A 22,126-nucleotide genomic window follows, 5' to 3' on the forward strand; every position below is an offset into this window, starting at 1 on the left:
ACTTGTGAGTCCACATCTAGAGTATTATCTCTAGCTTTAAGCTCAACAGTAGAAGAAAAAGATTGACAAACCTGAGTGGGCGGAGGATCATCACGAGGGTTAACAGGTTAAAGCACAGGGTTTATGAGGAGAAGGTGAGAGAGCTAGGTTTGTTCAGATGGAAAAAGAGAAGTCTAAGGATGGTGGTGGGGTATCAAATTGCTCTTTCCAGTTACCTAAAGCAGGGTCATGAGGCAGATGAAGTCAGACTGTTCGTGGAGATGCAGAGTGAAATGTTGAGAGGCTATGGTTAAAAGTTGTATCAAGCAAAATTCTGAATGGATATAGAGACAAAAATTTGCCAGAGTGAGGGTAGCACACAGGACAATTACCTAGAGGGGCAGTGCAACCTTCTTCCTTGGAGATAAAGAAAGATTTGACTGAACAATGTGCTGGAAAGCCTGATCTAGCTTTGACATTAGTGTTCTTTTGAGCAAAAGAATGGTCTCCAGAGGTGCCTTCCAACCTAAATTATGTTTTGATTCTTGCAATGATATAATTAGCAGGTGTGAAGTATGAATGGCCATGTGCAGGCTCCATTCACTGAGATGAAAACAGCAGCATACCATCAGTGTATTATGTTTCTCTCTGCTGACTAAAGGAGAAACATGAGGATAATAATAAATGTGCATATATTAGAGGGGTGGTTTCATATAGGCACATGAGACTACAGAACATTGATGAAAGAACTCAACAAAAAGTAACCAACTATTGGATTTTACATTTTCAGTATAGTAAATCAAGACACAGTTCTACAACTTATTAAAGAAAAGGCAACTACCACCTTGAACCAGAAATACTCCCGTTACTCATTACAGGAGACTTCAATAATGCAAGGGAGATATCACTGAAGAACAAATAGGTATCTTGGGATGTAGTCAACAAAAAGCTTTCTGAAATTATGTAGTAAATTGCTTTTAAGTTTGTACAGTGCACATCAGTCATGCAGCACTTCTGCACAGTGCCAACTCAAAATTAAAATTCTTGGCAGCCATTCAAATCTTCTGATTCTATCCATTCCACTGACAATGGGAAAACAGTGCTCCACAAATTATTTATTGAAGATATTCCCACATATACTTATTTATAATGTTCATCTCCAAAAGAGGCCCTATGTCTGCAAAGTATCCAAGGAAAAGAAAAATATGCCGCATTTCTTTTCTACAACTTTCATGTTTCAACATGGTAATGAAACAACACCCTTTATTTCCCTCTATCCTTGGGAAGGGATAAAGGAGCGGCGGGGTGATGTGATGCATAGATTAGCAGATACATATAACTTCTGGGGTTTTGACAAGGTGAGGGAGAAAGGACTATAAGCAGTTTGGCTGCTTTAGAGCATTCCTCACTTCCACCCAGACTCACATGTATGCTAAATCTGAGATTCAGGAAAGGAAGGAGGAAAGTTTCTTCAGCTCTCCCATTAGCCAGATTCTTGATTGTGTCTTGCTCTTTAACTCTCTCCCTAAATCTTGTTCTTATTTGTGAAGATTTCTCAATGGGTCCAACAGCCATTCCAGTGGACTTGTCACATATTAAGTTCTACTGTCTTAAAGATGCCATCAGCCTGACTAGATTCCTGGTTTTGAAGATAAGAAATACTTATTTTTTCTTAGGACAAAGTTTTCACTTTCTTTTCTCCTATCTTTTTTTTGTATCAGCCCAGAAGTTTAATAATTTAACTTACAAGTCTGTCACAGTTAGTGACTGGCCTTCAATGCAAACTGAGGTATCAACTTCCAGAAATAAAGAAGAATGACAAATTCAAGAGATGGTTGCTGAACACTGTAAGATTCCAGAAAAAAGGAGAGATTAATTGTTCAGAAGATGAAGGACCCTTCATGATGTACCCATCATCATTCTTAATGAAGAAGTATGAGAATATTCAGAGGTGGATTGAATCTCAGGGACTTGGGTGAAGACAGTTAATGTGAGTAGTGGTTACCAGGCACAAAGAAAATTCTACAGTTTACTGGCTTTAGCGAAGCACAGTGTAGTACGTGAACTCATGAGAAGATGCCAAAGTTTCAATAAAAGTTAAAAGTGAAATGTCAAACAACCTCAAAAACCTACTTCAAAATTTATTTCCTTCATCATTTACGTAATTGTCCTTGTACATGAGATGTTGCAGAACCACCTTAGTCCAATTTACTGAATAATATTCATGCTAAAACAACACTCATCCTATTGTTAGAACAACATAAGAATGCATTTTAAAGCTGACCAAACAAACAATAATAAAACATGTATTTCATTTACCTATATAATTTTGTCTAGATGATGCAAACACCTGATCAGAGCTATGGTACTCTAAAGAAAACCGGCTGCAAACCAGGGAAAAACCTACCTCGGTGGTGCTACTGGAAGGTTCCAGTCCAACCATATTGGCTTGTACGAGCTGCTGAAGAAGTTGTACTTGACCCACATTGAGGAAGAAATCCAGGTTTGTTGTCACATTCACCTCCAAAGAATGACCACATACCAAAATTTCCTGTGGAGAAATTAGGGAAAATACTAGATAACAGCTACTGGGGAAATAATTTTCAGCTTTTATATAACTGTATTTTGATTATCTGCTGTAGTCAATGCTTCAACATTGTATATAGTATTAATTTGGTCTTTTTAGAAGAAAGTGGTGTCTCAAGCTTCTAAACAAGGATATGGCTTATTCTTTGCTTTGCTTTCAACAGCATGATTATCAAGACAAATTTTGCAAGAAAAGCATCTCATGTGTGAGGTCTTGTTTCCATCTCTTGGTAGTATCAAACAGTGGACTGTCAGATTTTGGTTTTTATTTCCTTGGCAATGACTCCTATTCTCCTTTCCTTCCAAGAAAAGGATGTGCTTTTTTTAAAAAAAAACAAACAAAAAAACCAAACCATAAACTCTGCTCGATTTACAATGAAATTTTGTGTTGGAACTCACTGATAACCAACCTAATTGATTTCTCTTTGCCTGGAAACCATTGCTAATACCTTGGCAGAGCTAGCTGGATGGCCACTGTTTTATTGGTGTTATCTAGCACAAAAAAAAGCTCTTCACCACTGTTGGCAAGCGATAAAGAGATGAAAAACAGAACCAATGAAGAAGGGTTGCTTAGTAAGTAAAAGTACTGCCCCTTCTCATGAGAAGGTTGCACAATGTTCGAGCTCTTCATAATCTAAACTAGACCTCTTCCTTCATTAGTGAACGTCATCCAGGGAATAGATAACAAGAAGAATGTATGTATAAAAAACACTGAAATTCTTGAACATAAGCATTAGTAAAGCTCAGAGATTTTTTTTTTTAATTGAATAACTTCTATGCATCCTAGCCAACCCCTAAGCTTTTTATTTCTTTTTTACATTAAATAATTTTCCATCTGCCCTTGTGATGACCCTTTACACAAAATATGAAGCTGTCAATTTTTTCTTTCTATGCCCATTAGCTATTATTTTCCAACAATGTACACCTACTGCATGTTGCAATACACACCTAATACCCTTTATACTCATGTACCAGTTTTGCTCTTACCAGGAGGTAGCTGTTATGAGAAATACTCCTTGTCAGCTGACAAAAACTTTCTGATATTTCCCCTACATAATATGTTTTAAATTCTTGAGCTAAAAGCCAATGTCAAAAAGTGAGCCAATACCTTTTGTGTATAACATGCTTCACAGACTAATCATTGACAAGCTGACCCACAGATGGGTAAAAGTGATTGTTAAATCTGGAGTACCTTGAAATACCAACAGTAATGGTTGGGGAGTGGATGCTTTGTGGCAACCTGTGGGCTTGAAAAATCTGGCTAAAAGAAGTCAGCTCAACTTTCTTCTTCTAGATAGTGTATAGATTGCATTCTCAGGCTTCTTTATGAAAGCTTGTGAATACAATGTTTTGTAATAATAGCACTTCTTCTCAACACGCTTCCATCACAAATATTTTTAAAATATCACTGGAAATCATTAAAGGATTCCCATTTTCTGAATTGCAAACAGGTTTATCTACCTTTGGACAGGCTGCCTTAAATATCGAATGCTATACACAAATTCTTTCTCCTGTAGAGAAAGAACATTTCAGCTAGTGACTAAGACTTTTGTTTTTCCTCCCTGGTTGGCGATATCTGTGTTTGAAAACACACCTGTACACTTCAAATGGTGGAACAGTACAATATTAAGATTGTCCACATATTAAAAGTTATGCTATTTCTGTTCACATTTTGTACTAACCTCTGGGTGTAAATTCTCCGCAGCATCAATTTTTGTAAAAATAATCGCAGGAGCTGCAGTTATTCGAACTGTGAAATCTGTCAAAATTGGAGTTAAAATTGCTCTCCTTTCCTGATGCCGCCTTATGCTAAAAAAAAAAAAAAAAAAAAAGAAACATGAAATTACATTATAAATTGTTGAAGGGCAAAAACTGCTCATATTCTTCTTTACATCCAGCGTGTAGCACAAAACTGCTTCAATACCAGTTTGGCATTTGATTGTTACCTCAATAAGCATTAAATATCACCATTATTAATCATGTTAATTCCAATCCTGAAGGCAGACTTCTACCTTCATTTCACAGAAAAGATATGTCTAAATATTTGACTCTTCAACCCATCTCCAGGTAGACAACTTTGACATTTGACATTGCTGCTTCTACTGTTTAACGAACTATAGAAAATCATTTGAACAAAACTACAAACTTTATTATCAGTATTTTTCAAACTCGCCTGTGGATGCCCTTCACTTTAGGGCATGAATAGCTGTCATGAACCCTGCATGATATTTGAATTCATGCATTAAAACTCTGTGGTGAAAAAATTCTGCACAAAACAACATAACTGACACAAAAAGACACGAAAAATCATACTAGCAAATCCTATGAAACTCTCACACATTAAATGTGTAATAACTATTGCCCAAGATGTTTAAAATGCCTTGAAAATAGAGGGCTATCAGTTTTCCTCCACTGCTGCTGTCACTGGTCGTTCTTAGTTGGTACCTTTTAATCTAAGTATCAACACTTGCTTGCCAAGAATATTTGTTCCATTAAACTTGATAATTACATTTGTTTTCCAGCTGGGTGTTTTTTTTTTTTTTTTTCCTTTAACCAAATACTAAGCCTAGAGGCACAACTCTGTTATAGATGGATCACTAATAGCTTATGACAACCCATTCCAACTAGCCAGAATCTTCTGGGTCAGGTCAAATAAACTATTGCCACAAAATGCCATCTGAGAGCCTCTGATCAGGGTAAAAAAAATGTAATGGGATCAAGATGGTGTTCAGCCCCTAAAGAGGATACAGTTCAAATTCCTGGGAGAACCCTTCCATCAAGACAGTTTTTTGATAATTCTTTTTACCTATCATCATGTATAGAAATGTTAAATACCTGTATTTCACTAAGAACTCCTCTAAAAATCATCAAGAAGTTATTGGCCCATGGTAAGTTTTCCTATGCTTGCAAAATAGAAAATTATCAACTGTGTAACAATGCAAGTTAGAAGTATATATTAAATCATGCAACTATCTATCACAATACAATATAAAAGACAGAACTACACTGCCATATAGAAGAAGAAAACAGATCTATGCAGAACTCCTCAGACATATCTGCATGTCAGCTAGGGATACCTGTATTACCTTTCGTCTCACCATCTCCTGTCCAGTAATGGAGATGCAGCAGTTCAGACATCAGCATAAATCGCACAAGTGAGCCAGACACATGAACTATGCAATTAGACAATTAGTTCTTATCATCAGCTAGAGCTATCCATGTTAATGTCATTAAACAATATGGTTATATGCCTGTCTATGCAGAAATCTCTGGACTACATGTGGAATAGGTAATTAAACCTCTCGATTAAGAATGGGTATCAATATACATAGTCTAGTAAAAGGTAATGGTTCTGAAATGGATTATGCTGAAGAGTAAACAATCTCAAATGCTGATGGTTTGTAGGCCAAGGGTTAGGCCAAAAAGAAATTAAATAGATATCAACATGGCTGTAATTCAGTCAACTTCAAAAGATTCAAAATCCATAGATGATCATTTACTGCTTACAACTGTTTCTATTTTGATGCTTCAAATTCTACTAACAATTTGCTTAAGTGTCCTCAAAACATGTAGAAAGCATGGCAATCTACAAGGGAATATAAACTGTCGAGGGTAGGCCTTAAAGCTTTTAAATTTATTTGGGGCAACAGTATACAGAAGTTAACAGCAGATGCTACAGAGCACAGAGCTAGTATTTACTGAGCACAAGTCTAATAAACTTTTGCTTCAAATGACCTTCACAAACATGGCTGAACAGGCTGCCTGCTACCGTGAGTAGTACGCAGTGTGCTTAAGAGCAAGCCAATTAATGAGTGTGAGAAAACTACCATCTTATATTAAAAGCTTTAACATTTTAGTCAGCTGTAGCTCTGCTGATCTCGAATGATGGTTTTAAAAGCAAGATTAGTCTAATTAGATCCCCAAATTAGAAAGCAGACCTGTTAGTGGTTAGCATACACCTTCAACGGAGAAAATGATTTTAGATTTTGCCAGTTCTACAAATGCTTCTCTCCCTGCCATCACCTTCATTTTAAATTTAAACCAGATGGCTTTCTACCCAATTCCTATTTCCCTTTCTCAATAGGATAAGAAAGAAACGCCTACCTTTTTGAAGAAAATGAAGGAGCTAAGTAGTAGAAAAATTCTATGAAAGAACACACAGCTATACAATAGAAAACTTCCAACTGAAGGGGCATAAAAATGCTAGTAAGTATGATTTCAACATATGAAACAGAGCTGTAAAAGCAAGTTATTTGTTGAACCCTAAACACACAACTGGCTCTCTTCAATCATTGTTCAAATTATTTTTCAGCTCATACATATTCCCATTTCTTAATTTTCAGATGTTATTCTGGTAGATATCCAGTACACTGCATCTTAAAAGACTTTTTTGGTAATATAGCTGGATTGCTGATTTTTTTATGTTATTTTTTTTAAATCATCTTTACATGGTATCCCTGTCCTGCTCTACTTCTTTCCGCATTTCTACTTGGTGAATTTGAAGCTCAGCCAAATCAAGTATTAGCAAAATAATCGTAAGTACAAACAGAAGGCAAACAGAGCACAGTAAATAATGAAGGGAGAGGATATGAGAAAGAGCACAAAAGGAACAAAGAAACAAATTCCACTTTGAATTATTAAGTCTTCCACACTGCACCTAAGTGCACCGTTAACTTAACACAGGTGTACGCCACATGAGCTTATGAAAAAACTTGATTGTGAAGAGTGTAATGATGGCTCTATGTCTGCAGCACATTCATTCCATGGTTCATTTATGCATCTGTTATATATTTGTCTTGGAAAAAAAAGCAAAAGCTAGTACTTTTAGAGATGTTAAAGCAGTTGATCATCTACACTTAAAAGTACAGCACATTTGAAAGACCATATGCTAACGCAAAGCAACAAGGCAGCAAAGCAGTTGTGATAAGGCCTGGAGGTGCCTTTTACTCAGTGATGAATTTGGGCTATATCTGTACAATAACATGAACTCTGCTTATGGACCACAGATCCCCATTGTAAAAGCACAGGACAAAAATGGTCTCTGTCCTCAAAGGCTTACAATTTAAGTATAAGAAAAAATGCACCCTCAGACAGGGAAGTAAAAGGGAACAACTAACAGCGCCATAGCTAACGATATCCGTACAGTGACAACCTGAAAGCTGTCTTAAGAATTTTTGTATTACAGTATAATAGAAACAAATTTTTTTGGAAGGATTTGGAAGACGACAATGCAATAACTTTGTGAATGTTCACAGGAAATGCCTTTAGAACAGACAGATTAGCCTAGGAGCGAGCAAGAAGTGCTTTCTTGAAAATTAAATGCGACAGCCCTGGTAACTGGTGTGATGAGGTCTGATGAGCATTGAGTGTAGATGAGTCAATGTAAATGAAAGAAGGCACATAAGGGGAAATGGACAGACATAGCAGTCTGGAAGTACCTTGAAAGCAAAGACATATCTAATGATTAATACGACAAAAAATGTTGTGGGAAGAAGAGAGAAAAAAATGTGAAGAACAGAATTTTGGAATCAAAGCAACAACACTTGATTACATCAAATCAAATCATCCGTATTTGATTACATCCACTCAGAAGCATGTTGAATTTATATGAGGAGGAAGGACTGCCAAAGAGTTGATGCTGCACTAACTAAGGAGGTGTGATCATGTGAGACTGGATAAGTTGTGAAAATGCACAAGAAGGACTATAACTTGGCTTCTTATGTGGAAAAAACTAATTGAAACAAACAGACAAAACTGGCCAGTAAGAGCTAAACATAACCTAGATGTGAAACTTGAAAATATTTGCCTTATTCTTAATTATAATTTTTTTCTTAATAACACCTTACTTAATCTAGAGTTTGAGCCCTTATATACTTAAAAAAATACATAGGTCATGGAGAAGCTCATATACATTCAATACATGAATGACAATCAAGAGGTCATTTATGCCATGTAAGTTTAGTATCTACAGAGAGATGAATCCTCACAAAGAATTTTGCGACTTGATAAAGCAAAAACCCCAAGTACTAGCATGGAATAGGCCTTCTCTAGTATGTTGTTAACTTAGGACTACAAAAGATTTTTCTCTTGCAGGTTTCCCATGTAGTTGTACAAATCAGTTAATCCCTGACCCACAAATGTATTAGGATATCAAACTACTAACATCATCATGCCTCAGGCCTCCATCTCCCAGTGGGAAGAATAGTTCACATCCTTTCAGCTGTCTGAGGTGTTGCAAAGACACATCACAAGACAGCAAAATAGCATAGTAACATTTTGAGGACTACCTAATGACCAAAATTAGACAATGAACAAATGTATACCATCTGGCTATACAGAATGACTATTGTTATATAATTATGCCTCAGTAAAGCTGATTTTCCTCTTAAGAATGCTGTACAAGATTTCTTTGCTGTGGATTAATAAAGAAAATAACATACTCCATCTTATTGAGTAAGACTTTGTACAGTATGAATACAAGCATGACTTCAGGTACAATAAACACAGCAACTGAAATACAGGACTGAATAAAAATGTATTGCATTTTATTCCAAAAGATTCACAGGGAATGCCCTTACTTCCCCCTACACGTGGATCTACAGATAATTTTTTTCTGGTCTTCCTTATTAGAGCTTGGCAAGCTGCACAACTTTCCAAAAAAGCACGAAAATGAAAACTACTCAAAGAAGAATCTGCAGGAAACCTTTCTGAGGATCCTTGCAAAGCAAGAGTGGTATTTTGTTCAGTTTTGTACAACAGATCATTGGCTCCCTGACATACTCAATGAGAGTCGCAGAGAGCTGTTCCAGATGGTGGTACGCCAAGGACAAAACTGTAACGCAGTATATTGCCACACTCAAGTCATTACCACACAGAGAAGTAATGCTTTTAAGCTCAATTAATTTTTTTTTTAAACAGAGTTTATTCAGGCTGCAGGAAGCAGAAGTTGCTGCTGGGAGCTGTAGAAGGATTGCACAGGGACGGGGGCGAGGCCTCAAGAGAGGATATATTTCTTTATTTCCTTCAGGGCTGTTGTTTTTTCCATTGAGAGGAGGGAGAGGGAGGAGGAGATCTGCAAGCTGAAAAAGGAGTTTTCAATCAAGAAAACTTCTTTTGGTTAAGTACTCCCAGTTCCCCACATGCTGTTTAGTAAAGGGAATAAATGCGGACAGGTTTCATTTGTACATAACCTTATTAGAACTGTCTGACTGTTTCCAGTATTCTTTTTATATATTACACCATTAGGGAGCTTTTTATAACATCTACAGTGAAGTATAAACATTTCATAATGGAAAGAGTTATGAACTCTGATCCTCAGTACAGCACAGCATTTGGACATTTTTTTCTGAGAGATGGCATCCACCCTACCGGAGTGCTCCAGTTCCCCCATTCTTCTTGGGGTGATCTGCGAAGGCACAGGAGGCATCACAGCAGCACTTCACAATAGCCCCTCATGAAGAAATTTACACTAAACACCTTGAAATATTCCAACACTCAGTCTCGAAACTTGAAGCAAGACTGCTTACTTTCCACATTACAATGTAAAAGTTTAAAAAAAATTCGAACCCATGAGATATTAAATGCTAGGAATATGGAACTCCAGAAAAAGTGGTGGGAAAATTTGAAGGATTCACTTTCTGTGTAAGGATTGTTAAAGCATTTAAAAGATAAATTACGTCAAAAGCTTTCAAATATTTCTTTGTATGATATCCATAGGTCTTACATTTAGAGTGATTTGGTTTTCATGTGAATTTTTAAAACAAGACCAAATTTCAACCCCATAGACTAAATTACAATATAATCTATTTCAGAATTTTTACGACTTTAATTTATATTAAAAAAATACAGTAATGCTTTTAGAAATGGGAATGGAAAATGAATGGCTAGTATCTACGCTGAAGTTTTCTGTAAAGTAACTATATGAAATACTTGGATATAGGTTGTATTCTATACTGCACCACATAGCATCTAAGAATTAAAAAAATGAGGAAAAAGGTTCTCAGAAAAGAATCTTAAACCCCAGTGAACCTAACAAACCATAATACTGGTTCTAAACCATAAGTAAAACCAAATAGAAGTATATTAAAACCAAACAAAGAAATTAACCCTAAAATAACTAAGTAAAAATAATTCATTATGTTCCAGGTTAAAAATGTCTAAGAAACTTAAAGAATTAAAAAGGAAAATGGTATCACAAATAGGTCAAGGAATAAAGCTTCTGTGGTGGCTGCAGGAAATCTTAAGATAAACTTCACCCTGAAAACACTAAGCACTATGTAAAACACCATGTAGCCACTCTCTTGGTGTGTGCTGGAAATATCTCAGTGGATGGCAGAGTTCAATGCAGATTCTTCCAGTTCTCAGCACACCACTTCCACAGATCATAAAATAAACCCAGATGCAGCAAAAATGACTGCCAGCTAAAAAGCAAAAATGCTAACAACCTGAAAAAGAACTGTAGTAAATGTGTAAAATTTTAAGCCAAAAGGACAAGAAAAGCCTCATACCAACTTTCTCTTTAAGCAAATTCAAGCTGGAATTAAAATATTGTATTGCATAGCAGGAAGGAAAAGCTAATGTATTTAATTACCACTGATCTAAATTAAAACCCAAGTAGAAGATTCATTCAAAAGCAATTTCAAAACAAACATACTTATCTGTGAAATATATTCTAATCAAATTTTATTTTGGAAGTCTGCTGAGGAAAAGAAGAATGTCCAAGCAGTTATTAAGAAGGAAAAAAAAAAAAAAAAAGAAAAAAAGAGAACTCATCGAGTATCTGTAATAGCTGCTTCCCTTATTCTTTATCTCAACAGCTTTTCAGGAATCCCACCAAATTTCCTATCCAAACTATAACCATAAAGCTCAGACCAAAGTGTGCTGGCAATATGATTTCAGCCACCAATGGGAAGGAAAAGGAAAGCCAGTTCCTCAGTGGCTGGTTTTGCTATGTTAGCATAACTTGTGATTGGCTAGAAGTCCTTTGGAGATTAATGTCATCCTATCTTTCAAGAAATGCCAGTGGCTCTACGTTGTTTCGTGAGAAAGAACTTGATGGGCAACTTGCCCAAAATCAAGGCCCCACTAGAAGGTCATACACATTTTTTCAAGTCTAAGAATTTAAAAGAAAAATGGTCTATGGAATTATGTTACTTAAAAAAAAAAAGAAAAAAAATCGTTAAAAAACAGGAGATGATCTTATAAATGAAGAACAGATACTATTACTGTGTTTAAATTTTTATCTGTACTCCTGTCACTCCTTGTGGTTTTATCATTACTTTGGATAGATCTGCTTTTCCTGCCCTGTATTTTTCAGTGATAAACTGGAATTTATTCTTGATCACATCTTTTTCCTGCACGCACGCCTCCAGAGTGAGCTTATTTGCTCTCTTGGTCTTTCATCAATACATCAGTTAAAAAGCTCAGTCTGCATGCCCTCCTCACACAGCTGCTTTTGCTACAGTTTGCCTCACTTTTAGAAACATCTCCAAGTCCTCTCGTCTCTCCTTTTTTTAAACATTAAACCAGCAATAGTTCAATTTTTGTCTTTCCTTATGATTCTTCCTGTTTTTCTGCATCACTTTTACGAACTCATCCCTCAATTCCGATTGGAATCTTACCTTAGGAACCATAAAATCATGCACGCATGTCATAAAAATTGGATTGTTTTTGCATGAATTAGACATAAAGGACTTCTAAATGAAAATAAATAAATAAATGTGTGGGCAAACAGGCATCTTCTAGCAGAAATGCTTCTAAATCCAGAAAGTGACTTTTGAAGGCTTGCTCTTGGCCATCAGACCTTATTCCTGTCAGTTTGAAAAGAGAACTCTGACTGCTACACAGTCTATAAAAATTTAGTTTTAAACCACCTGTATGAATTTTGAAGTATAAAAAAGTATATTGAACCTAAAATAAAATTTTCAATTTTTCATAAATTACAAATTTAAAAAACCTATTTTATATGTGAAAACTTTAAAATCTAAAATACCATGCAAGTGTACGCATGTTTTAGCTTTCAACCCTGTTTAACTAGAGGGTAGGGCTTCGCATGCGCATATCATACAATATACAATAAGGGAAACTCAGTTGAAATAGCTCATTCTCAAAATTCATCTGGTTTTAGTTACAGAAGTGCAAAAAACAGTTCAGAACCAATAGGAAGAAGTTCTACTTTATCCTCCTCTAACTTAGAAACGTCTAAGCTGGCTTTACTCAAGCTTTGTAAAAATACAAACAAAAGAAGTTAAAAAAAAAACCCCAAACAACTAAACACAACAACAGCAACAAAAAAGCAAATACCAAACCCAAAACCTCCCATTGCTTGTAGACTGAGAAGCTGAAGTCTCAGCCCTGGAGTTATTTTTATGGACATACAGTCAGCCACTCAGAAAAGAGCTTATAATGGAAACAAAGGCACACAATAACTAGATAGTAACTACAGTGTAACAATAACAATACTATGCACTTCAAATGTATAATCCAAAACTCCATGGAAATGTGCTTGTAATGCAAAGCAAAAACAATACAGAATTATTTGATTCAGGTATACTGTGAATGATATCTGCAGTGTTTGTGCTGTGTAATTCTAGAAAAAGAGTAAGTTAAAAAAAACTTCCTACCTACTGGCCATGTTCCATTCAAGCGCTGGATTTTGAGAATTTCTTTCACTCTCTGTCAAAACCCCTCCTTTTCCATTTTCCTTCTCTGGTTTCAACTGATTCCAATGAGCAGTACCAATGTTTATAGATTGAAGATCTATTTGATATTGCCTGTCTTCAACCTCTGATCCAGGGTCTCGAAGTATTCCTAGATTCAGTGCTCTCCTGTAATGCCAAAGGAAAAAAAAAAAAAAAAAAAAAAAATCAGCAACAAAGGTCAAAATTAGACCAATCAGATATTCATTAAGATACAAAATTAAGAAAATTAAGGTATCAATTTTGCCATTCTTGATTACATCTAAGCATTATTTTAAGTCCAGATCCTCAGAAGTATCCAGCTGCCTCGTTCCTATGGTATTCAATTGGACATACGCAAATAAATATATTCCAAAATTTAGCCAGATCCACCAAAGTTGATGTGAGATCAGTCCATTGACTTCACTGCACTTTTGATCAGGTTCATATCACCAGCCTTATGGGGAAGCAGGACTAATCCGTACCTACTGAACAGATAAAGGATATCACATTCAAGTCCTCAAAAAGTACAGCTATGTATCAGTATTACGAACAACTTTATTGTGAGACAATTGTTCCACTGTTCAAACTTCTCAAAGAATAAAAATTAAAAAGAATATTCCAAGATGATAGAAAAACAATTCAATCTTTTTAACATGGAATTTCAGTACCGTGCTTTGTTATTAAAATTTTTCTGAAAAGTGAGAAAAAAGCATTTTTGAGTAAACCATGTTACTTGTGGATTCTGTTAAATTCTACTACATTAGATTTTACGAAATATTTCAATCTTGAGCTAAGCTTGGGAAACAGTCATACCCAACTTCAACAGAACATACAAGAGCTATTGAGGCTGCTGAGACCATTCCGTTTTACCAGTCACCAGTATCAGAGGAGTCTCCTACTACCATTTGTCTTCTGCTAATAAGCACTAGTAAATCTTTCAGAAAATTATCTTGCTCTTTCTACGCTGGGAACAATATACCTTTATGTGCACTGCTCATCTGATATTATAACAAAAATGCGCAATTGAATTTATCACTGCTTTTCAAAACAAGCCAGTAAAGGGAGCAAGGGGATCTTAAATTTTTTTGCTTTGAATCTGTGATCACGTCGAATTGTAGTCTGTTTTTATTGATTTCATACATCTGAGTTGAAGCTTAAGCTTCTTATTTGCATATGCCATCCAACATACTGTTCCATTCTAGGTTGTTGTCTTATGCCAGAGTTGTTATTTAGTATATAACTACTGTCTCCAGAGAGAACTTAATAACTCTGCAATTTATTTAATCATTCATGCTAACAATCTAAAAATAAATAAGGATTAAAGCAGCACAACTCAACCTGTGATGCAGGCACTGCATGCAATCTGTAAGTATACATATGCAACCTATTTCAAAGTGCAATCCCAATGCTGCCCAAATCCAAACACAGTTGAAACTGCTAATACAATTGCTATTGTCACCAATGGATTATGCTAGCAATTAAGAAAATTAAATAATTAATCATATCTACCTGCAGAGGCATGTGAATGGCAGGAAAGCTGTTTTGATCAAGTCATTCCTGGTGAGGCAGTGTGATGGCATTGTTCAGTAGCCCTGTAACTTTCTTAAATGCTTAGCAGAAATACACTGAAAATCTGTTATGTCAGTAGCACTATTTTGAAATTAAATGTGGTTTCTTAAAACTCAAGAATGTGTTTGTCAACTTTCCACACAGAGAGATCTAACCACAACAACTGTGTCTTTTATTATTGTTTCTAGGCATTATTTCATCAATATGAATGCAGTTCTGGTTTTGTTTGTTTGTTTGGGTTTTTTTTAAATAAACATGGTAGATTATTATATGACCCAGTGTCTATTTACATACTTTATCTATTGCAAGTAAATATTGGAATATATGTTTTGTGAAATATTACTGAAAAAAGCATGAAATTATGTATTTTATGAAATCTGCTTAAGTATATAAAATAGAGAATATGATACTAATTTCACCTGCATAATGAATTCTTCTCTCCTGTACTTCACAGTAAAGAATATTTTTCATTCATTCCTTTATGAGCAGCTTGATAACTTGCATTAAGCTGTACCTAGCACTATATTCCTTAGGCTCGTTTGGCACAACCATGACCTTGTGAACTGCATTCCTAGAGCAAAATGTGGCTGTATGCGCCAGTCTGAAACTCCCCATTGTGACAATGGCTATCTTCCCCTCAAATTAACTTATTTAAATAAAAAAACCAATGAAATCACTCTTTGGCACACATTTTTAGGTGCAGCAAAATACACAGAGGTACTACTCAGACATAAGGTAGTAGTAGTACATTGCATTGCTGGTATAAGATTTATCCATTGGATCTTTATTTATTTGATCCAATTAATTTTGTAAAATCTCAAGAACTGAATAATGTTTGTACTCCTTTGGGGTATTGCAGCCTAATACTTCCACACTGATATAAAAACTGCATTTTCATTCTGTTCCTACTATTAACAATCTCCTATATACAATACAAAACTCTTCCTCTGATCCTTTAGATACACCTTTGAAATCCAAGCAAACAAATTGTGTTTCTGTAGATTACCCATTTCAAGAAACACATATTTTACACATGCATGTAAAATACAAGGAATAGTTATTAATGCCTTGACGTTTTGACTAAGCTGATTATTGCTCTCAGAAAGTACATCCTGCCAGTTTTATACAAGGATCAAAATATAGCTTTTTCCCAAATAAATTATATACATACAGGCATTTACATAAGCATTCATTTCTGGTTTTTCATATCAACTATTTTCCTAAGTAAGCCCCCAATTTATTAGTTGTATACTTCCTAGAAGGATGAGAATAAGTTAAACCACAGCAGAACTGGCCTAATCTTAAGCATACATGCTATGTATGAACTCTGCAGCCTTTCTGATTCTGCAGCTTCCGAAATCCTTGTAGCAAATAAAATCAGGGAAACTGAGTAAGCCAAATTAATGACTTTTCTATCCCTAGCATAAACACTGTTTTACCAGCTGAAATGTACTGTAGGGGTTGTGGTTTTAATTGCTTCCCCCTTCTGAAAACAACTTCACTATCCCATCTAAACCTTTCGGCAGGTGGTGTAGAATACAACAGTTGGTCAATAATACAGGAAGATCATAAGCAACCAAAGACGACCATAAGCATGTAACAGGAAACATAGCTTTAATGTTTTTCTTTTAAAAATTGATTTAGTCTGGGTCAGGCTTTTTCTGTGTTTATATAAGGAACAGCTCATGTTGAACCAGTTACTACATGCTGCTGAATAGGCATAATTCTGAGACCCACTGCAAAGAAGTTAAATCTATTCACTTATAGCTCATCTGAGGCCTACCAAAAGCTAAACAAGCCAGGAAAATGGCATTTAAAGACTACACATTATGTAACGATTAAGAAATATTCGCAGACTTTACACACAACAGCTAATTTTAGTTAGAACTTACTACATCTGTGTGCACTGATTTCCACTTCCAGGTACAGAGATGACACACCTATCTATACAAATTTCAATTATTAAAGGTTTTGTCTGGTGGTAAAAGATTCTTCCTATTCTAATTTAAAAAGGAAACAGACAGTGAGCTTGGATCAATATATACCCTCTACTTTATAGGGATAAAACCAGTGGCACCTTGTTGGACCTGGATATAGATGCTATGCAAGAGGACCACTTCCTCTTCTGCTTAAGCTTGTGGGGTCCCAGGCCAAAGGTAGTCTGAAAGCCCATCACCTATGAATGAGACGTAACTGAACTAGTGCAGAAATCACAGCAGTATTTATCACTGACCTAATACTCCTTAACTGCCTTTTTCCCAATTCAATTCAATAAAGTTTCCTAACTTATCCTCCTCAACAAGGCCACTGAATGTGTTATACCAAATAGGTGAAATTGAAACAACTGTTTCTTAGGGAAGCAATGGACCACAGCTCCATTTGGAGTGAGATGCTATAGATGTTAAGAAGGGCACAGAACAAAAATGTGCTAAACCTAGAGCATCTATAACAATACTGGCCTTTGAAAATGCTGAGCTTCTACCAGTGAAACCCCAGACGGGGATCAGCTTTCCAAAGAAAGGCAACTGTTTTGGGTTTTGTTTGTTTTTGGTTTTTTTTTTGTTTGTTTGTTTGTTTTTAAATTATAGCAAGTAGTTGACCCTGTCACAGGTGAAGAAGCTAACGCTTGAGCCACTGGGAGAGAAAGAGAACATCCCAAGGATATTAAAAATTCTCGAGAGCTACTGTAATTAGCCTGGAGGAGAAGGGGAAGATGAAGGAAGGTGTCTCCCCCATGGCTTGGCTCTCCGGAGAGAAAAAATAAAAAGTGTAATTATTAATAGTTTCCTATAGATGGTTCCCGAAGTAAGGAGATGACTGCAATGCTGAGTACAAATACCAGATTAGTTCCATGTCTAGCAATTCAATCATATCATAAACCAGAGTTACAAACTACAATGACATGTTAACTGTAGCCCAGTTCCCACAGGTGATAAACAGCACAACTGGGAGCATTACTCCATAAGGTATTACATAACACAACTTTAAGAACAAGCACACTAACTTTGAGAGCAAACAAAGCAACATTGTGACCAGCAACTACTGAACTAATATAATGAATGCTTATAACCAATTTGTTCTAACGTTTTCCAGTCAGATTTGTCGTTATCTCAACCAGTCAGGCCCCGTGTTGGGCAAGTACATGCCTCTTTGTCAGAGGCAAAGACTAACGCTTGAGCCACTGGGAGAGAAACGGAACTTCCCCAACATCACAGAACATACGTAGACATGATCTTAGAACATGAATAAAAGAAATCCTGTAGCATGACAGTTCATGATGGAAGACTTGGATTTGCCTAAGTTTGGAGAGATTAAAAACATATATTTGTGAGGAAGACCAAAAGAAGAATGAGAAGGAGAAAAAAAGGAGGGCACAGGAGTGGGCAGGAGGGAGAAGAAAGATGAGATCAGGGCACTAATGCTGAAATTAAAGAAAAGCAGCAGGTAAGAAAATTCTAATATTGCAAGAAGAGAGGGGGAGACATCCTTAGGCAAGAAGGGAAGGTCCTGACAAATTTCTAAAATTTTTACATGATCCTGGGTACGCCTTCTGCCATACTGAGTGAGGTCCGTATCTTCCCCGAAGGGTAACCTCAGCTTTGCTTCCCCACCCTGCCATCTGTCCACAGGAAGACTTACTTGTGGTTTAACAAACACAGTGTTTTATGACTGCTGGGATGTTGGAAACAGTTTATTTTAGTCTGGGTCAGTAGAGCAGACTCTCAAATGCTGTCAGCAGTAAACTCTAATTCTCACCATTTCTGCCTCTTTTCCCCAGGAATCATGCCACATATGACTGGCTTTGTTGGCAGCTGCTCCTTCTCCCCTCTCCAGTTCAGCCTCAGAAGAACTCAACTACTGCCCCATCTCCACACTTGCTGGCAGCATACTCCAGATCGGATACCAGCAAATTTTTATTAAATACAAATATAAACTGAGCACAATAAGGCTCCTTTGTTTAATGCTTTACTGATTAGCAAGTGATACTATTTTGTTCATATGTCTATACTCATGTCACTTTTCATTTTAACATTACATTTAATCTTTACAGGAATCTGTTTAACAATGTAAACTACATTCCCCCTGATTAGCTCTTGTGTTGTGTTCTGTATAGCCAGATACATCAGCATTATCTACAGAAGACAGTACATGCCGGGTGTCCTGTAAGTCAAAGTGGGTAAGGTACCTGGGTTCATCTTCAGATGTAGAAGACCCTTATAAAAAGAAAACATCAGTGCTAGCTCCATGAGCAAAATAAAAATGACTGACCACTTCTAAACATTTACATAGTGGACAAATACATCATATTATAACTCAAAGGAAGAAGTTATTAATTGAATTCTAACTGAATATGTTTTGTAGTCAACATCTACTCTATAATGACTTGCAGTGTTTATAGCTTTTGTGAACAGACATAAATCATCTTACAAGGTAGATTACTTGTGCAATTAGTATGTTGAAAAAAAAGACAAGTAGTGACTGAAACATACACAAAAATTTCTTTTGGTTGTGCTAGACTGCTTCAAACAAGTGATATAGTGAAGCAAAAGTACAAGTGTAACAGGTAATCTTCCTCTATTTTAACGCTGGATAGATGTCTGACTTGCGTCTCCTGGGCACTGGTTCCTTTTTCATTCTGTATACCTACAGATGAGTATCATGGTGAAGAGAGGAATTTAGTATAAGTGTAAAAAAGCTAAAGAAGAGGATGAGATGCTAAGTAGCTATAAACATCTTTAGGTAACACAAGGATAATCATATTGGAGAAATTATGGAACTCAGTACTTTCAAGTCATCCAAGGATTCAACTATGGATTAGTATGCGCTAAGACATCATTCAAAACATGATGCCAAAGCACCTGGTGGAAAAAAACCAGAAGACAACTGGATGTACAGAACAAATCATCTACACTCATGATCATCCAGAACAGATCATCAAATAGAAGAGTACTAAGATTTAGTTCAGTGTCATTACAGGTCTTTTAGTCTCCTCAGTGTCAGAGTCTAGAATACATAAGGACATGTTAGATACATGTTTAGAAAATTCAGCATTGAAAAGGAGTTTGATCTACCGCTGTTTCAAGACACTGAGCTTCTAAACACTTCAAGCACAGCACAGAATCTAATAGTACAAAGATCTCGGTTCCTGGCAAACAGAATGACATTAAGAGAAGGTATTCAAGATCTTCAGCAAAGCCATCACACTACTCTACCTAAAACTGTTTCTCTTAAATATCTGCAAGCTAGGTATTACACAGTCACATTTGAAACAAATGTAGATGGGATAGATAGAAACACAGACCTGTAACTCTTCTATGGAAAATACCAATAGTAATAATCAAACTACTTAACTTTTTCCAAAAAATCTTACCAAAATATGCTATTTTCTTTTTACTAATACTTTTCAGCACAGCTTTTTCTCGCCAAGCTGAAGTAAACAGCTCTTCCCTTACAATTACTTTGTAAGCTTTTTCTTAAAAATAGACAACACAGACAAAAACATCAGTTCTTAAGCAAACTGCTCAGTGATGAAAGACGGTAAAACTACAATTGCTTTTCTTTTGGCTAACTACTTTGTGTCTTTTACTTGACCAGTTTCATCAACTGCAACTATTGAGTAATACAGATATTTACTTTCATCGAAATCCATTTTAAAAGAGACTGATTTTCATTGAGCTATCATAATACAAAAGAAAAGAGATTTGGTTTTGACAATACAGAAGAAGAAATCTGGAGAACCGAATTAAATGGTTTGTGCCTATTTTGCATGTGTGGCTGGTACCCTCTCAAAAGGAATAGAAGATGCTGTCTCGGTTAGAGCTTGAGGTGACAAACCTAACTGGATGCATGGAGATGTAGAAGAGCTAAGTCTGCCAGGCGTTCATATGTTGTGCACAAGAAGGTTTGGGACTAGGGAGACTGCTTGGGCAGGCCTCCTGTGGGCCTGCAGGACATGCTTCCCTCTCTGCAAGGCTAGAACATGCCAAAGGAAAATAGGAGAGGCAGATTTAATGCCTATTTTCTCTAAACTCATTCATTATGTTACTCTAAGCAACAAAATTAACCTCTTCAACAGTTTACTCATATATATTGTGGGCATAATGCCAAAATGATGTTGTGAATATAATTAATTGCATAAAAATCATTTTGAGGACATCAGATATACAGTGCTATAAGAATGCAAATATATAAAAATATGTATAAACTACTGCAATTTTTTATCAAGATACTATTTATGAATACTATTTATGTAACTACTTAAATATTTTTATTTTGAAACCCAGTAGGTACATATTCAGAGGAAAAAATAACAACACCCCCTCACGCCCATTAATTACAATGGTGGTGCCAGCTGGGTGCTACTATAATTCCATTTGCTATCCATTTGGGAAGGTCAGATTTTAGTGAACCGGACCACGCCAAGGTCAGGATTGGCAGCAGTGCATTGGATCATATAAAAGCTACTAAACACATGAAAGGAATTACAGTAGATCACACATCAAACATTTTGGCCCTGTGCTTCCTTCCTCTAGTCCTACGGGCAGGAAATGCTCTACATATCCTGTGAGGTGACCAGACATTTAAAAGTAGCCCCTTGTTCCAGAGGCTCTGGTACAGTAATTGCCTGCAAAGAAGCTGAAGAACTTCTGCAGTGCAGTTGTCTTCTAGAGTTGTATCTGGAACACAGTATGAATGATCCTATGATGATAAGGTATGGTATGGTAAACTATAAAGTAATTTCAGTCTCTCTCTCTCAAAAAAAAAAAAAAGCATAAAATTAAACTAAGCTGAAGTTTGCAGCTGTGCATTTAGATGTTATCTGTTTAATTACTTTTGTAATTTTATTGTTTAAATTCCTCAGCAAAAATAACAGCATGAGCAAGTCTGAACTTTTAAGGATCAGTTTTTCATTTTTATACTGTTTAATGTTTAGACAGTTTGAGGAACCTCGTTATAGTTTTGAAGCATTGACCAAAATTCAGGGAGCATAGTATAAATATACAGTTGACAGACTGTATAAATGACAAGTATGCACAATTCCAAAGGAAGGTCTGTACGGTATTTTTGGATGCCAAATGTTTCTAGAAAAAACAAGTGGAATAGAGTTTCTCTAAATAGAGTGAGGAGAGAGCTTGAAGTGTTTAAGTGGGTGGAATGGAAGTCTGGAGTGGGTGTTAGCAAAAAAGCCAAAATACAATATAACCCAAAGACTTTTATGCTTTTGTTTCACAGTAGAAATAATTTTATCTCAAAACTTAATGCTGTTTGGCCGTAAAAGGATCTTCAATTTTGATTTTTTTCAAATATTTTAT

General features: G+C 36.0%; 1 protein-coding gene across 10 annotated transcripts in view; it reads right to left on the reverse strand.

The window, feature by feature from the left end:
- VPS13B (vacuolar protein sorting 13 homolog B) overlaps window positions 1-22,126 on the reverse strand; it is a 498,323-nt gene that overhangs the window by 154,488 nt on the left and 321,709 nt on the right. For all 10 annotated transcript variants that reach the window (XM_041123226.1, XM_030011504.2, XM_030011500.2 and 7 more), the window contains 3 exons: window positions 13,188-13,391; window positions 4,248-4,374; window positions 2,387-2,530 (listed from right to left, as the gene is read on the reverse strand). In XM_041123226.1, the coding sequence (XP_040979160.1) occupies window positions 2,387-2,530; window positions 4,248-4,374; window positions 13,188-13,391 (475 nt within the window). The remainder of the gene's footprint in view (window positions 1-2,386; window positions 2,531-4,247; window positions 4,375-13,187; window positions 13,392-22,126) is intronic.

The sequence above is a fragment of the Aquila chrysaetos genome, chromosome 4 (genome assembly GCF_900496995.4).
Source record: "Aquila chrysaetos chrysaetos chromosome 4, bAquChr1.4, whole genome shotgun sequence".
Taxonomy (NCBI): domain Eukaryota; kingdom Metazoa; phylum Chordata; class Aves; order Accipitriformes; family Accipitridae; genus Aquila; species Aquila chrysaetos.